This window comes from Talpa occidentalis, unplaced genomic scaffold (genome assembly GCF_014898055.3).
Source record: "Talpa occidentalis isolate TD23 unplaced genomic scaffold, MPIMG_talOcc4v2.1 talOcc4.14, whole genome shotgun sequence".
Classification (NCBI taxonomy): domain Eukaryota; kingdom Metazoa; phylum Chordata; class Mammalia; order Eulipotyphla; family Talpidae; genus Talpa; species Talpa occidentalis.
The window spans coordinates 22240540-22257011 of NW_023601433.1; the positions used below are offsets into that span (position 1 = coordinate 22240540).

A 16472-nucleotide genomic window follows, 5' to 3' on the forward strand; every position below is an offset into this window, starting at 1 on the left:
AGAAGCCACTTGGCCAAGAGCGCTGTCCCATGGACTGTGGAGATGGCTGCCTCTTCACTTCTCCAGAATGAATTTTTATCTGGAGAGTGGACTCTTGCATTTAGAAAACACTGTCATCTGGGTTTTCTGAGAATGAGTGAGCCCACGGTATGAAGGCAGGAAAGAGCAAGAGGAAAGATAGTAAGTTACACCCCCCAAAGCTGTCATTGCTAGCTTGACAAGCTCAAGGGATCATCTCCTTCCTTCCTCTCCTCAGAAAGAGATGAAGTGCATCTTTCAGACACATCAGTAGTTCTGTGTTCCAGGGTGAGCCCTCTGTTCCCACTGCCTTTGTCTCCCTGACTAGATGGCTGAGCTCTCCATCGCACCTGCTCAGCTCACTCCTTTAAACGAGGTTTCTCTTCAGACGCATACTGTTGGCAGGTAGAAACATGATGCAAGCCACACGTGTAATTGTATCCTAGTAGGCACATTTAAAAAGCAAAAACAAAGAGAAGATATTAATTTTAATAAGAAATTTTACTTAATATAAACAAATTAACAATCAACATGTAATTGCTATAAAATTATTAATCAGATTTTTTTTTCATATTAGGATTTCAAAATCTGGTATGTACTTTATAGAAATGAAACATCTTAATCTGGATGCTAAATTTTCATTAGAAATACTTGATCTGTATTTAGATTTCATAAAACTTGCAGCTGGAAAAGGTAAATCGAGATACCATATCTTACAGACATACTTAAGAGTTTACCAATAAGTGAATGGAAATGAACAATCAAAATTTTTTATTTAAATTTTTAATACAACTAAACATTTAAAATTCAGTTCCAGGCCTCCCTGGTGGCTCAGTGGGTTGAATGCAGTACTCTGAAACTGTCCACAACCTCTTCAGTGCGTGTTCAATTCCCAGCTAGGGAGATTCCCACATGGCACCGCAGACCTCTCCTGCCTCGCCCGCTCTCCCCTCAGCAGTGTATTTCGGTCCTTCTGTCTGTTCTGCTGCCCACTCTGTCTCTGGTGAATACTCTCACCCTCCCATGCCTCTGGCCTGTACCCCAGTTCTTATATAAAAATAAATAAATCTTAAAAAAAAAAATAAAATTCAGTTCCTAAAGTCACACTAGCCATATTTCAAGTGCTCAGTAGTCACAGGAGCCTCTCATTTTAGACACTCTCCAGACCCTGAGAGTGAGGACTGCATCTAATCATTTCTCATGGTGGAATAGCTTGGGTTTTGTCCTCTCTCTCTCCCATGCAGCATTCAGTCCTAAGCAGAAGAATGTGTTGCCAGAGTGAGCCTTTGAGATCTGACTTATGGAATGGAAAGCAGCTTTGTAATCTCAGATTTTCCCAGCCAAGAGAGGAGCAAAACTCTGGAAGAAGGCCCCAACTATATAGCACAGCACCAATTCTAAATATTAATAGTTCTGGGGTTCAGGAAGAATTGGGTACTTCTGTTTTGTAATGGTTAAGGAGAGTTCAGAGTAGTTTGGATGGCAAATTAGAAGGGGTCTGTCTGAGCTCTGGCTGCAGCGGCGAAGTACCATAGACTGAGGGGTGAAGTAATAGACTTTCCTCACGGTCCTAGAGTCTAGATGGCCAAGAAGGCCAAACTACTGGCAAGGTAGTTCGTCCTGATCCCTCTTCTCTTGGCTTTAGGCAGAGACCTTCATGCTTGTGTGGAGAGAGCAGGTGCTCTGGTGTCTCTCCAAAGGACAAGAGAAAGAGAATAACCTTTCTGAATCCTGTTAGATAAGGGACCCCCCCCCATCACCTTGTTTCACCCTTCTATACTTCCTGGGAAACCCCATCTCCAAAAATAGCCACACTGGGGTTGGTACTTCAACATATGAATTTTGAGGACACAAATGTTCAGCCCAAAATAAGGCCTCATGGGGTGGTTTCACTCAGGACCTGGTCATTAGCTCTAGAGGAGCAGAAATGTGACTTTGTTTCTCTTGTACAAGCTCTCTGGTTCGCTCACTTGAACTTGAGAGCATGCAGGCCCAAGGTGGTGGAGGCTGCCTGACTGCATCACTGCCCCCGTGGGTGCCCCAATGGTGATCAGCTCCCTGCTGGCCCGCCGGCTGCCTGCCCAGGGTTGGCGATTCTGTGGACAGTGCCAGGCTTACTCCTGCCACAGGGCCTTTGTGCCCTTGCTCTTCCCAGGCCATATTATACCTGGTTATTCTCTTTCTCTTGTACCTGTTTGCCATCTAACGCCACTTCTCTTCTTCCCTCAGGTGAAACTCCACATAGGTCACTCAGTGCCCAGGTGCCTGGAATAGTGTCTTCACTCCAGTAACAGCTGGGCAGTGAGTGAATGCATGACTGATCCAGCCCTTACATTTCAGTCTGCGGCCTTGCCTCAGCATTTTAGAACATCTTTATACCAATTATATTATTTTTGGTGCAAATGAAATTTGGCAGCTTTAAATAATTTATTAAAGAGATGCTTGTACTATTTAAAACCTGCAACACCAAATTGCAGGATTGACAGGAAAACCCCTGTACTACTTCTCAAAGTTGACTATTTTTGACCTGAGCAACTCCACTTACTAGGAAGTTCTCTCTTATGTTGAGACCAGATCATCCTGCCAAGACTTCAGTTCAGTGAGCCATGAAACAACTCTGATTCTCCTCCCACTTGTAGTTATGTGCCACCTAAAGTCCTCTTTCAACTGTTCTTCACATGATGTGGGTTTTTTTTTTTTTTTTTTAAAAAAGATTTATTTATTTATTTATACAAGCACTGGGTACAGTCAGAAGCGCGGGAGGGTGAGAAAATTCACCAGAGTCAGAGCAGGGAGCAGAGCAGGCAGAAGGACTGAAGTACAGTGCTGAGGGAGCAGCGGGCGGCAGGAGAGGTCTGTGTGCCATGTGGGACCCTCCTCTGGTGGCCGGGGAGCAGCCAGGGATCGAACCGGCGCTGCAGAGGCTGCAGGCAGCTTAGCAACCCAGCACTCAACCGCTGCGCCACCGGGGAGGCCCTGACGTGGGGTTTTTTTTTTGTTGTTGTTGTTTTTTGTTTTTGTCTCTCTGCCCTCTTGGTCATTTATTTCAGTGGGACACTTTGCACTGGCTGCTTAGCACCCTTGAGGTGATCCAAATTTAAACACAGAATTCCTGGTGTGGTCTGGCCAGCATGGAGCTGGACAGGCCTCCTCCCTTCACTCCTGCCCTGCTCCCCTCCCCGTCACTGCACAGCTGGTCTAAGGCACACAGCACTGGGGTAGCACCATCCCAGCACTGGTACAGCGTTGGTGGGTAAGACATTTCCACCCCTTCTTCAGCAGCTCTCTGTCATAATACTCATGTGTGACACACTATTTGTGGGGTTTTATGAAGGTTGAAGATGTGTGAAACATTCCAGCAAAACAGGATGTACAACCAGGAGACAACACCCTCGAGCTGCCTCTACTTTAAATGCGCACATACCTCCAGTGGGTAATGAGGATCTCTTGCTGCTGCATCTAACGGATGCCATTTTTGGCTTTTGCTTTAACAGTTTTTTGTCTCACCTACTCTGGCCACATTTGTTTTGAGTGTGGTGCCTCCAATATCCATCCTCGCTGTAATTTATGGACGATATCTACGGAAACTGACCAAAGTCACACAAGATTCCCTGGCACAAGCCTCTCAGGTAAAGACCCCTCTGCTTAGTCTCCTGTCTACCTATATAGATGATGTGGCTGTATAGATATATATAAATAGGACTGTTCCATACACTCTGCTTTGTAGCCTATTTTTTACTTACTCCTGTATCACAAGCAGCTTTCCACTGCACTATCTTAAAAACGAGAACCACGTTTTAACTTTGTCTCTACAGTTTTGAAATGTAAGTTTCCTTCCCCTAAAATATATTTATTATTCTCCTAGCTAGCTGAGGAACGATTTGGAAATATAAGAACTGTTCGAGCTTTTGGAAAAGAAATGACTGAAATAGAGAAATATAACAGCAAAGTAGATCATGTGATGCAGCTAGCAAGGAAGGAGGCATTTGCCCGGGCTGGCTTCTTTGGAGCAGTAAGTAGATTGTTTTGGAAAAAGTGGAAAGGGTAGATGTTATGATTGGGAAAATTTTTTATTTTATGATGCTTGACGTAAATAGAAGATAATTCTATTCTACTTCAAGACTAGGATTTACCTTCCTTGAAATATTTCTGTGAAAAAGGAGGGAAATGAGTAAATACAAGTAAAGAAAAGGCAGAGAACAAAATAATATGGAATCAACGCTGCTGCTCAAAGTGTGGTCTGAACCAGTCACATTACTTCACATTACTTCTCAGACTTAAGGACTGAGATTTATGAGCATATTTCCTTCAATATTGCAATATTTCAAATGTATTTTTATTTGCAATTCAGATTAAAACTTAATATTATAGAAAAGTCTTGCTATGATAGTTAAATGCAAAAAAAAGAAAATTATGGGCCACGTTAGCACTTTTTTCGCTGGGGTCTTCAGTTCCTGCCTAACTTTTGTATCTTCTTCATTTGACAGACTGGGCTGTCCGGGAACCTGATTGTGCTTTCTGTCCTGTACAAGGGAGGGCTGCTGATGGGCAGTGCCCACATGACTGTGGGTGAACTCTCTTCCTTCCTGATGTATGCTTTCTGGGTTGGAGTAAGCTTTGGAGGTACATAATTTAAATAGGCTTGGGGAATTATATAAATTAAATATCAGGTCATAGTTGCTGAAATAAAAACTTTACCATTATTCTATCTCTCACCAATTAACTTCAACTGAAAAAACGTGTCTGAGAATATTATTCCAACTTGACTTTGAAAGACAGACTAAAGGGGCCTCCCCGGTGGCGCAGCGGATTGAGCACAGCGCTGTGAAGCTGTCTGCAGCCTCTGCAGCGTGGGTTCGATTCCCAGCCAGCCAAGGAGATACCCACATGGTGCAGCAGACCTCTCCTGTCTCACCCACTGCTCCCCTCAGCAGTGCTTTCGGTCCCTCTGCCTGTTCTGCTCCCCACTCTGTCTCTAGTGAATCCTCTCACCCTCCCACGCTTCTGACCTGTACCCCAGCTCTTGTATAAATAAATAAATCTTTAAAAAAAAAAAAAAGGAAAGAAAGACAGAATAAAGGTCTGAGTGTGATCCTTCAAATAAGTGAGCAGTTCTTTGGTTGGGAAGCTTAGGGCTTTTGCAGGCTTCCTGAGGCTCCTGAGCTCAGGGTCACAATGGAGCCGTATTCTCCACCCTATATGTTAAAGAGCTTGTTCACTGTAGTCATAGAATGCAGCGGCAGGATGGCTCTAAAATAGTTCTGAAATATGTTCATTTCCCTAAAAGAAAGTCCTGTACTAATTAAGCAGTCTCTCTCATACCTCTCCCTTTCCTATCTCCTAGCAACCACAATTGTTTTCTGTCTCCATGTATTTACTTATTCCAGATATTTCATATAAATGGAATTCTATCATATGGCCGTGTTTGTTTGGCTTCTTTCACTTACCATAATGTTTTCAAGCTTCACCCCCATTACAATGTAGATCAGTAGCCTTCCACTTTATGGGTGAATAATATTCCATTGTACAGACAGACATTTTGTTTATCCAGGGACATTTTGTTTTTGTTTTTCAGAGTCTAAACTCTTTATTATACTGACCTACCTCCAATTTCTTCCCTTCATTTCACTTCTTTTCAAGTAATGAAATTTTTTTCAGAGGAGTTTTAGGTTCACAACAAAATTGAGCAGAAAGTACGGAGATTCCCCATATAACCTTTAACCACACAAGCTCCCCATTATCAATATTCCCCACCTGAGTGGTACATTTGTTACAATTGATGAACCTACACTGAGCATCTTTATCACTCAGGGTCCATAGCTTATTTTAGGGTTCACTCTTGTTCATTCTATGAACTTGAACAAATATATAATTACATGTATCCACCATTATAGTTTCAGTGTAATATTTCAGTTTCTGAAAATCCCCTGTGCTCAGCCACATCCTGCCTTCCTTGATAACCACTAATCCTTTCACTTTCTTCATGGTTTTGCCTTTTCCAGAATGTCACTTAGTGGAAATCATACAGATGTAGACTTTTCTGATTGGTTCCTCTCGTGTAGCAATATACATTTAAGGTTGTTTCGAGTGTTTTATGGGGACTAGGTGATTTCTTTTTAGCATTGACTAATATTGCATTGTCTTATATACCACATTGTAGTACAGTGTAGTCCATTTATACAATGAAGGGTATCTTGGTTACTTCCAAATTTTGGCAATTATGAATAAAGCTGCTGTCAGAATCTCAGTGCAGGCGTTTGAGTGGACCTACGTTTTCAACTCCTTTGTGGACACGCAAAGAATGAGATTGCTAGGTTATGTAGTCAGTGTGCATTTAGTGTTGTAAGAGCTGTCTAACTGCCTGCACAGTGACTGTGTCGTTGTGCACCCCCACATCAATGGGCGAGGTTTCCTGTTGCCCCAGAGCCTTCCAGCTCTTGGTGGTGTCAGAATCTTTAATTTTCTTTGTTCCAATAGGTGATAGTGTCTCACTGTTGTTTTAATTTGCAGTTCCCTAATGACATAGGATGTGGAGCATCTTTGCAAATGCTCATTTGCTGTCAATATATCTTCTCTTGGTGAGGTATCTGTTCACGTCTATTGCCCACATTTTAATCGGGTTGTTTGTTTTTTAATTGTTGAGTTTTAAGAATGCTTTGTGTAATTTCAATACCAGTTATTTTTTCAAAAATTTATTTATGCATACAAGAGCTGGGGTGTAGGCCAGAGGTGAAGGGGGCCGTGAGAGGATTCACCAGAGACAGAGCAGGGAGCAGAACAGGCAGATTGACTGAAATACACTGCTGAGGGGAGCAGCAGGCAAGACAGTTGAGGCCTGCTGCACCATGTGGGTCGCTCCCTGGCCGGCTGCCTATAGCTTCATAGTGCTGAGACTTAACTCCTTGCACCACCAGGGAGGGCCTCCATACCAGTTCTTACCAACTAGGTCTCTTGCAGAGATTTACTCAGTCTTTGATTTGTCTTCTTATTCTCTTCACACAGGGTCTTTCTGCAAAGCAGAAATTTTTAATTTTTGTGTATCTTGCTTTAGTGATATATCTCATTAAACCTGAGGTCATCTAGGTTTTCTCCTATGTTAATTATTTAGGACTTATATAGTTTTGCATTTTATATTCAGGTCTATGGTTAATTTTGAATTAATTTTCATGAAGGTGTAAGATCTGTGTCTAGATTCATTGTTTTGCTTGTGGATGTCCACTTTCTCCAGCATCACCTGTTGAAAAGACTCCTTTCTCTACTGACTTGCCTGTGTTCATTTGTGAAAGATCGGTTGATTATTTATGTTGGTCTGTTTCTGTGCCCTTTCTGTTCCATTGATCTCTTTGTCTGCCCAGCGCATTTTTAATTCAACTTGAAGGTTTGAATCCACTGTATCTTGCACAAATATCTATAAATAATGCACAAATATATCTTAGGAGACATATTTGCATTGCATTTTTTCAGTATCTTTACTGAAGGAAAGTGTTACATGCATATGTTCAGGCTGATGAAATGGGTCAGTTTCATGTCATTAATTAAATCACAGTTCAAAGGTGACTTACTGCTGGAAACATGAATGGGCCTTGAACACATTATGTTAAGCGAGATGGGTCCAAAAGGTGAGGACAGGAACTATATGATAGCACTTGTATATGGGATCTTAAAAGGTCAAACCCATTAAAGAATAGAGGTAGAATATTTCACTTTATCAAGTGACTTTTCAGCTTCCAGCCTAGTGAAAGTTACATTCATTGAGTGCCTGAAGGGGAGGTTTGATTTTGTGGATATGAATTTAAAATAGCTATTATAGTATTTTATATTCTTTCAAAGTATGGGACAAGCATAGCATTTTTACTTATAATTTTGACTAAGTAGACTTTCTCTGTAACTTTGTGATTTCAATTTGATGGTTGATTCCTATGACTATTTGTTTACAAATCTCCTGATCAAACATTAAATACTTAGCAGAAATCGAGAAATTGGAGGAGGAAAAGATGAAGACAATTTAAATAATTTTTAAAAATTTTTAAATAATTTAAAAAATTTAAATAAAGGTATGAGGCAGAGGGAATTCTGAATAGTTTCTAAGTAGCTGTCTTAAATCCTTTCTTGAAAATAACAAATTTTATTAAAAGCAAGTTACTGTTATTGTTCCTGAGGGATTACAGTAACAGATAGCCATTTCCTGGAGCCAGTGATGCATGCTGTGGCATTGCTTCTCATCCTCAGGTCTGAGCTCCTTCTACTCGGAGTTGATGAAAGGACTGGGTGCCGGGGGACGCCTCTGGGAGCTCATTGAGCGAGAGCCTGAGCTTCCTTTCAATGGTAGGCCTGAAATTGGTTTCGTCTTTTCTGGGGCTAAACAAATGTGACTTTGGGCAGCTAGACAGCTCCTTGCTCTCCCTGGGAAGGATGAGCATGACAAGGGCATCATCCTTGGCAGGGGAACGGTCATCAGAGGAAGGACTGCTGCTGGGATGTTGCTGCAGCCAAAGAGATCCTGGGAAGTGTGGAGGCTGGAAGCACAGTGTCCTGTCCACTGTTTACCTCCCTGTCGGTGCTGTGTTACCACTGCAGCAAGGCAGAAATGAGCACAGCCAAGGGGTGGAAATAGGAGGGACCCTGGCCAGTCAAGCGAATTTGTTTTCCCTAGTGATTTTGCACTGCTACCAGTCATAGGAGGAAAGGAAGAGGGATCACACTATAAAGTCTCAACATTTCTTGGCTTGGGGTATGGAGTGAGGGGTGCCAGTGCTAATTGGGTAGAGCCAACTCTTTTATCAGCTATTTCCCAGGAAGCCAGTGCAAGCCTGGGCCAATGAGGGCCCAGGAGAAGTGTAGTGGTGAGCAGTATCCACTCCCATCTACTGACCCCTGGGACTTTTTCGGTTAGCCCAGGTTAGTTAAATAAAAGCCCAGTATATTCTCCATTGTGATAGGCTGTATAAGAAATAAGCTCAGTTGAGAAAGATTGAACAATTCTCTTAACTCAGCAGCAAGGTAATACCAGGACACTAGAACATACCTTTGACCCCTCTAGCTCTATGGCCGATGTGCAGTGCCCACCTATTTATCATCATTCTCTCATTCTCTCAGAACTTTATTTAGAGTGAATAAGGAAAACCCTGGACCAAGACAACTACAGGGAGAATGTGACTGGGTTTGAAGCCAGACAGCTGCAGGGGTGGATACTAACTCCATTACTTGCTCGCTTGGGCAGTTGTAGTCTCTGAGCCTCAGTGTCCTGTCAGTAAAACTTGGGCAGTCATTTCTACTTCTCATGGCTGGGAGATCACACAAGACTGTGTATTTGCAGAGCAGGCACCATTAGGCATCACACAAAGTCCTTTCCCTGCTCAGCCAGTAGGGGCTCAGACTCCAGGACAGCCATGGTGGTGCTGTCTGTCTATGTGGGAGAACCGTGAGTTTGATCCTGCATTAAGTTAATACTAATCTGTTTATATTCCAGAGGGGGTCATCTTAAGCGAGAAAAGCTTCCAAGGTGCTTTGGAGTTTAAGAACGTGCATTTTGCCTATCCGGCTCGCCCAGAGCTGTCCATATTCCAGAACTTCAGCCTTTCGATCCCATCAGGATCAGTCACAGCACTGGTTGGCCCAAGTGGTTCTGGCAAATCAACAGTGGTTTCCCTCCTCCTGAGATTGTATGACCCAGTTTCTGGTGAGTAGTTTGCCCTATGTGGGGCTAGAGAGCGCTCCTGAGCCTCTACTCTTGTACTCTGGGATGGGATCTCATTGTGCAAAGACCTTGTAGTGTGAGAGCTCTGAATGCCAGAGGGCTTGTTCCCAGGAAAGAAAATCCCTTAAACAAAGGTGTCACTTTTAGAACTATGACAGCTCATATTGGAGGTCTGTTAGGCATTTTGTCTATTTCATGTCTCACCTCTTCAAGTCTAGAGTACCTCCTGAATCCCCCCCACCCATCTCCTATGCTGGTGTCCCTGATGCCCTCCTACTAGGAGGGAGACAGGCCAGGCTGCTCAGTGGCTATAAGAAGGTGCCTCCTGGCACTGCCACCCATGACCGGTACCAGGGAGTAAGTGTCAGGAGCTTCAGCTGCTGAGCCTATGCAGGAACCATAGTTGCTCCTGGAGCCCTCTGACTGCTTGTACCTGCGAAGTGCTCTGTGGTTAGTGTGAAAACAGGTATTTGAACACCAATGATTCACCTCTATATGATTGTTCCATGGAAGCTGTTTTGGGGAGTAAGGATTTTTTTTATGAATCTTTCTTTTCTTGATATTTACTTTATTCTTAACTGTATTATAGCATTTTTTAAAGCAGAGGACACTTTGTTTCACTTATACCCTTTTTTTTAAAGATTTATTTATCCATTCATACAAGAACTGGGGTATAGGCCAAAGGTGTGGGGGGTGAGAGGATTCACCAGACACACAGTGGGGAGCAGAATAGGCAGACTGAGTGAAATACACTGCTGAGGGGAGCAGTGGGCTAGACAGGAGAGGTCTACTGCACCATGTGGGTTGCTCCCTGGCTGGGGATCCAATTCATGCTGCAGTGGCTGAGGATAGCTTCATAAGTTGCATCTTAACCCCTTGTGCCACCAGAGAAGCCCACTTATACCCTTTTTTGTTGAGATATAATTGATTGATAACATGTTAGTTTCATTTGATACATGTATGTATTGCAAAATACTAACCACAATATTGTCTGGTTAATATCCTTTACCACCTATAGTTACAACATTTATATCCTTCTTTATGTCAGACCCTTGGGTAGGTATTCCATATGTGATATTTTATTTTGAGTTGAGAAAATAATGATATTTCCCAGCAAGTAAACATCTGTTAGTAAAAATCAAAACAGAAATCTAAATAGAATGGCTTATGGTTTTTGTATGTGTGCTTTTTGGTTAAACCAATGACAGCTGATTATGTGCTGAGTAATTATTTGACTTGCAGATCTGACCATAGAATCACTAACTATGTTAAAATGGGTGCTATTACACTGTCTGTGGAATCACTGTCTTAATTCACTCTATTTGCTCTAAATCTGCATTTTAAAAAATTCTACAGGAAGACCTAATCTCTTTAACTTTTACCAGTGTGGAGAGCAGCAACTTAAATCTACTAATGCTGTGCCTTTCCTGATGACCTCCCATAACTGTCCCTCCTGCCCCAACATCCTTTGCTAAGATATTTAAAGTGGTGGCTTAAGTTTTTTGCTGAGTTACTAAGTTTTATTTGGTTTCTTCTATGTGTACAAGAGATATAGATGGATTATCAACTTATTTTTGGTTTAAAAAAAGAAAAATCCTAGCTAGGTAGATGCAAATCAAGTCAAAATATCAAATCCCTCATTTCTTCATCACAGTGAATAAATTAAGAGGAAAAGAAACTACATTTAAATTCCTGCCCATGTACTGTAGAACAGCTTATACTTTCAAGGTCAAAGAGCTCAGGTTTTTCCCAGTGTATGAAGGTTTCCAACTGGCTTGTATAATTCACACCACTCACTGAGAAGACATGGCTTTCCCTTTGTTAGTCATCATCATCATCACCAGACATTGTTGAGTTCCCTCATTGTGCAGAATTAATTTTATTGGCTACATCTAATTATTTAGAATCTCTGCCCCAATATCGATGAGATGCTTAGTTGCATGTAACAAATTCTCCTCCAACTAAGTGCATACAGGGAGGGGTATTTTAAGGAGTTATGAAAGTATTTAATGATCTTTGGTGGGGTTGGACTTTCAACACACCATGCAGAACTTTACCAGGTCTTCAAGGTAGCTGCCAGTGGTGACGTGGTCAGCGAATTGGAGAATTAGGCAGTCACTGTCATGGGTTCAGTTTCAGACTGTGTCCCTTCTTCCAGTGTTTGTGTCAGCAAGTGACACCTTGTGGCTTGCCCCTCTCCCCTCTAACTCCTGAATCAGAGCTTTGCATTGGTGCACCTTTGTGGATTCTGAGTCTGGGAAGCTGTCTGCAACCTCTGGATGAAGGAGCCAGGGCTGGATGGATGAACTAGAGGGGCTAGTCATCTAACCACTGAGGAAGTGAGTAGATCTAGAGAGTCTGTGAGATATGTTGTTTTAGTTTCTGTTTAGAGATTTTGAGTATCTTTAAAAAGCTGAGTCTGGAGCCTGCCTGCCAGATTCTTTCTGTCTTTACATTAGTCATGGGCCCCGGGACTCTCAGTGACTTTCATTTTCTCTTTACAAGGAACTATCAGTCTTGATGGCCATGATATCCGCCAACTAAATCCCGTCTGGCTGAGATCGAAGATTGGGACAGTGAGTCAGGTACGAGAGGATTCTGTTTTTATTAAACTTTCGTTTTAAATTGCTTTTTATCAATTGTCTTGTCAATCTCACATGGCAGATTGCTTGGGTTGGTAAATAGTGCTGTTCCTAAAAACCTTATACACTTTAACTAGTTGATACATTGACTTTTTAATCAAAAGCTAGGACGTGAGAATGGGGAAAAAATGATATAACTTTTCAGCTTCTATTGACTCTTCAGAAATTCCATTTTCATTACTAGTCACAGTCTATTGCTTTGCATAATGGGTTTCAGGGATAAGCAAGCAAAGGCTATGGCAAAAATCAGGATCTCTTTGAAAAGAGGCTGACGATTTCAAGGCAGATATTAATGGAATGTAGTGGCTTGACTCTAGGGTCAAGGCTGGGTTACACTTCTAGAGGTTGATGAGAATATTTTCCTTTTTAAAAAAGATTTATTTTTATTTATTTATGCATAAAAGAACTGGGGTGTAGGTCAGAGGTGCAAGGGGTAAGAGGATTAATCAGAGACAGGGTAGGGAGCAGAACAGTCAGATCTACTGAAATACACTGGGAGCAGCTGGCGAGACAAGATGCCTTGTGGGTCAGCTCCCTGGATGGGGATCAGACTCGTGCTGCAGTGGCTGCTGATAGCTTCATAGTGCTGAGACTTAACCCCTTATACCACAAGGGAGGCCCCGTAAACATGAATTTTTTTAACAAGTCTGTAACATTTTAACAAGTCTATTGGGTGAATTTATAGGGAATGAAGAAAATACATCTTTGGGAACAGCATGATCATTTAATATAAGTACTGTATAAAGCTCCACTGTATATACTAGATATATTTGATTTTAAGTCACTCAAATACATCTCAATTTTAATAAGATCCTCTATGCACACATTTGCTACTGAAAACTGAAATGGCACATCAAAAATTTTTATCATAGTTCAAATGTTTGAAAGCCTGGAGATCTATTAAAGCACCCTGCCCGAATTAGGCGCTAATCAAACCACCCAATAGTGGCTTACTTTCCTCCCACACAAGTTATTTTGCTCAAAGTTCCTGTGTTGCATTTCATCTCTCCAACCTGAGGTTTCTCTAAACTACACAAATAAGACCTACTAGTGCTTTTTTGAGTCAAATAAAAGAATGTAACTGAAGTACACTGAGGTCATTCATGCACAAGCAACATTAGGTTTCTTCTAAGTTACTGGAATGAAGTTAGAAAAGAGATGCAAGAAAAAGATGTCACAGAATTTGTGTCGCAGGTTACAGAACATGAGCTCAGGGTCCCTCACAGCACTGAGCAGCTCTCCCAAGCTGCTGTGTAGTGACCCACCCCAGAATTGCTGTCAAGAAAGGACAGTACAAGAATAAGGTTTATGGCTTAGTTGATTCCGTGTCATAATTTTCCTCCATGGCAATCTTCTCTTCAGGAAACTCTGTGACACTGGCAACCAACAGCACAGTGATTGTTTTTTATTCTTTTGTCAGAGAAAATTGGTTGAGGTTTGGGTATCTGATTTTTGTTCCCCTTCCCCTCCATTCTTTCTGAGCTATCATCAGTGTCTGTGCTCCCCTCCCTTAGGGGGTGCCAGCCCTGATCCCCTGTAAGATCTTTTCTTGGTGCTGCTATTAGGGTGGATATTCTGGTAGAGTGGCAGGGAGCTTCACACTAGGTTGAGTCCAGTCACTATGATTCTTTATTAGCCCTTCTGAGGTAGGTTGTGAGGCAGCTGCCTCTTCCTGGGAACTGTCTTCAGTGGACGTCTTGAGAAGACTAGGGTCAAGGCTGGGTTACACTTCTAGATAGCTCAGAAGAGAACAAGAAAAACCTGAAGTCCCCCCCCCCAAAAAAAAAAAACTGGGGAAAAAATCTTATTAGATATATTTGAAACCTGTTCTGAAATTTTCGGTAAATATATTTTATTTTCATTTTGCAGGAACCAATTTTGTTTTCGTGCTCAATTGCTGAGAACATTGCTTATGGTGCAGATGACCCTTCATTGGTGACTGCTGAGCAGATAGAGAAAGTGGCTGATGTAGCCAATGCAGCTGCTTTCATCCGAAATTTCCCTCAAGGATTCAACACTGTGGTTGGAGAAAAGGGCATTCTCCTTTCAGGTACCTTTTTAGTGCTGGTAGCAAACACTCTTCAGGCAGATCATATTGCAGTATTATTTTCTAATTAGACTTTTGTACTTAGAGTTTATGAAATTAGCTCTTCTACTTTATAAAATCTCCTTTGTATGTGGACAACTCCCCCACTTTCCTTCACTTTCTACCCTAAAGGTGTTCCTGATTTCCCACTGAGTGTGCCATTGAGTAGTACTCAGCCACAGCAGCCTTTTTCTTATCTGAGAAAAGATGTGTTTTGTGATTTGAAATCCTTGAAAATTGTAGAAAATGAGAATGATTTGTTCAGGAAAGCAGGGACTGTGACTCAGGAACAGAATTGAGAACAGAAGAGTTCTTTATCCCCCAGTTTGTACTGTACACGTCAGACCAGGGGTTGACACACTTTTCTACAAAGAGCCAGAGAGCACATATTTTAGGTCTTATGGGCCACCTGTGGTCTCTGTCACAACCCTTTTAAAACATAAAAACCACTCTTAGATCAGCCTGTAGCATTGTTTGCTGTGCCCTGTTCTAGAGGAATGAAAGACTCAGTCCTGAGGCACATTCTGTTCCCTGTGATATCTGAGCACATCTAGCTTATCATAGTGAATTGTGGGTGCTGTATTTTCAGGAGCCAGAGAACCTTTTAATTTAATTTAATTTTTTTTTTTTTTTTGCTTCAGAGTGCAGATGTGGGACCAATGAGTACAACTTACGGGGAAATAAATATTTGGTTAAACACAGGGTTTTTTTTTAATCACAAACATTGAAATATGCTTCCTTTCCTGATGATGATTTCTGTCTCAGGACATGTCCGAGCCCAGCACGGAGGCCCCAGGTCTCAGTGAAGCCTGCCTGGCTGGACTAGAACAGTATTTATTTGCAACTTTAAACTTCTTACTTTAAATTAGATCACAGAAAATTTAACATAGAAATGTTTTCAGTGTATTGTGTATGATTTTTTAAACTATGAGCAGTAGGTGAAAGCATGTTTTTGATAGATTTGGAGTTCCGGAAAGTAGTCAGGCATTGCTGCATAGAAGGGAACTGCTGCTGCATCTCTGAAGCAGCATTTCTGTCCTAAGGCAGAACCAGTGTGAGCTGCTTGTGGCATCACCAGAACCATCGAGGCGTTGGGTTGGGCACTCCCTGTCTGTCCCACAATCACACCACTTCTCCCTTGGAGCAGATTCTGCGTGTCTTCTTCCCTCTACCAGGATTTCAGGTTCCATTTCACAATGAACTAAACAAAGGTTTCAGTCCACTCTTGCTTTTTGGGAGGGGAAGAATATCTAGCAGTACTTCCCGGGTGCCACTGAGCGCTGAGGGTTTCTCAGCACTGACTTAAGCACTCACTTGGCTGCTTTACTGACCAACCTCAGAGCCCTGGGGCACCCTTGCCAGAGATGTTCAGAAAGAAAGGGCTCCCCTTGCTGGAAGCATGGGGTTTGAGGGCAGCATTCAGCAACACCACACATTTTGGTCAATGATGAAGTTTTTGTTTTAGGATGAAATATATGATGTTCAATATTAATTACCGTTAATAATTATGTTCAACCAATAAAATCAACCAAAAGCGAATGTTTTCATCAGAAAAAATGAAATTGAATTTTCCAAAACAAACTAAGTCAGGAATGAGTCTGGACTACTGCGCCCTGAGGCTTTGCCAGTTGTGAATTAGAAGTGTAGGCCCCTGGAGGAAAGGTGAAGGGTGGAGTGAGACTCAGCCGAGGAAGGCTGTCATCTCCGACGTTCTGCTTCCCTTCATAGACTTTGTCTGAACCTCCCCTCTGCCCACCCCCAAGTTTGCTTGTTCCCTGGCTTTGAGTTTGGGCTTTAAAAAGGAGAGGGGCATTTAGAGGGACTTACTCTATTGTTACTTCCAGTTTCATGTGTCCACAGTTTTTCCCTAGGGCAGGGAAAAGGAGAGAAAAACATTGAGAATGGAAAGTTTTAAGAATAGTGCCCCTAGGCAGGAGAGTAGAATCATAAATCCTGGTACCACTGATACCTTTTACTCCCATCCACTTCACATGTTAAAAAACCTCTAAGTATGTTGAGTTTCTGGTCT

General features: G+C 42.1%; 1 protein-coding gene across 1 annotated transcript in view; it reads left to right on the top strand.

Annotated features, from left to right (window-relative positions):
- Window positions 1-16472, top strand: part of ABCB10 (ATP binding cassette subfamily B member 10) — a 31762-nt gene that overhangs the window by 10577 nt on the left and 4713 nt on the right. The window contains exons 4-10 of the mRNA XM_037511414.2: window positions 3513-3647; window positions 3884-4030; window positions 4506-4641; window positions 8248-8343; window positions 9488-9697; window positions 12221-12300; window positions 14227-14407. Of these exons, the coding sequence (XP_037367311.1) occupies window positions 3513-3647; window positions 3884-4030; window positions 4506-4641; window positions 8248-8343; window positions 9488-9697; window positions 12221-12300; window positions 14227-14407 (985 nt within the window). The remainder of the gene's footprint in view (window positions 1-3512; window positions 3648-3883; window positions 4031-4505; window positions 4642-8247; window positions 8344-9487; window positions 9698-12220; window positions 12301-14226; window positions 14408-16472) is intronic.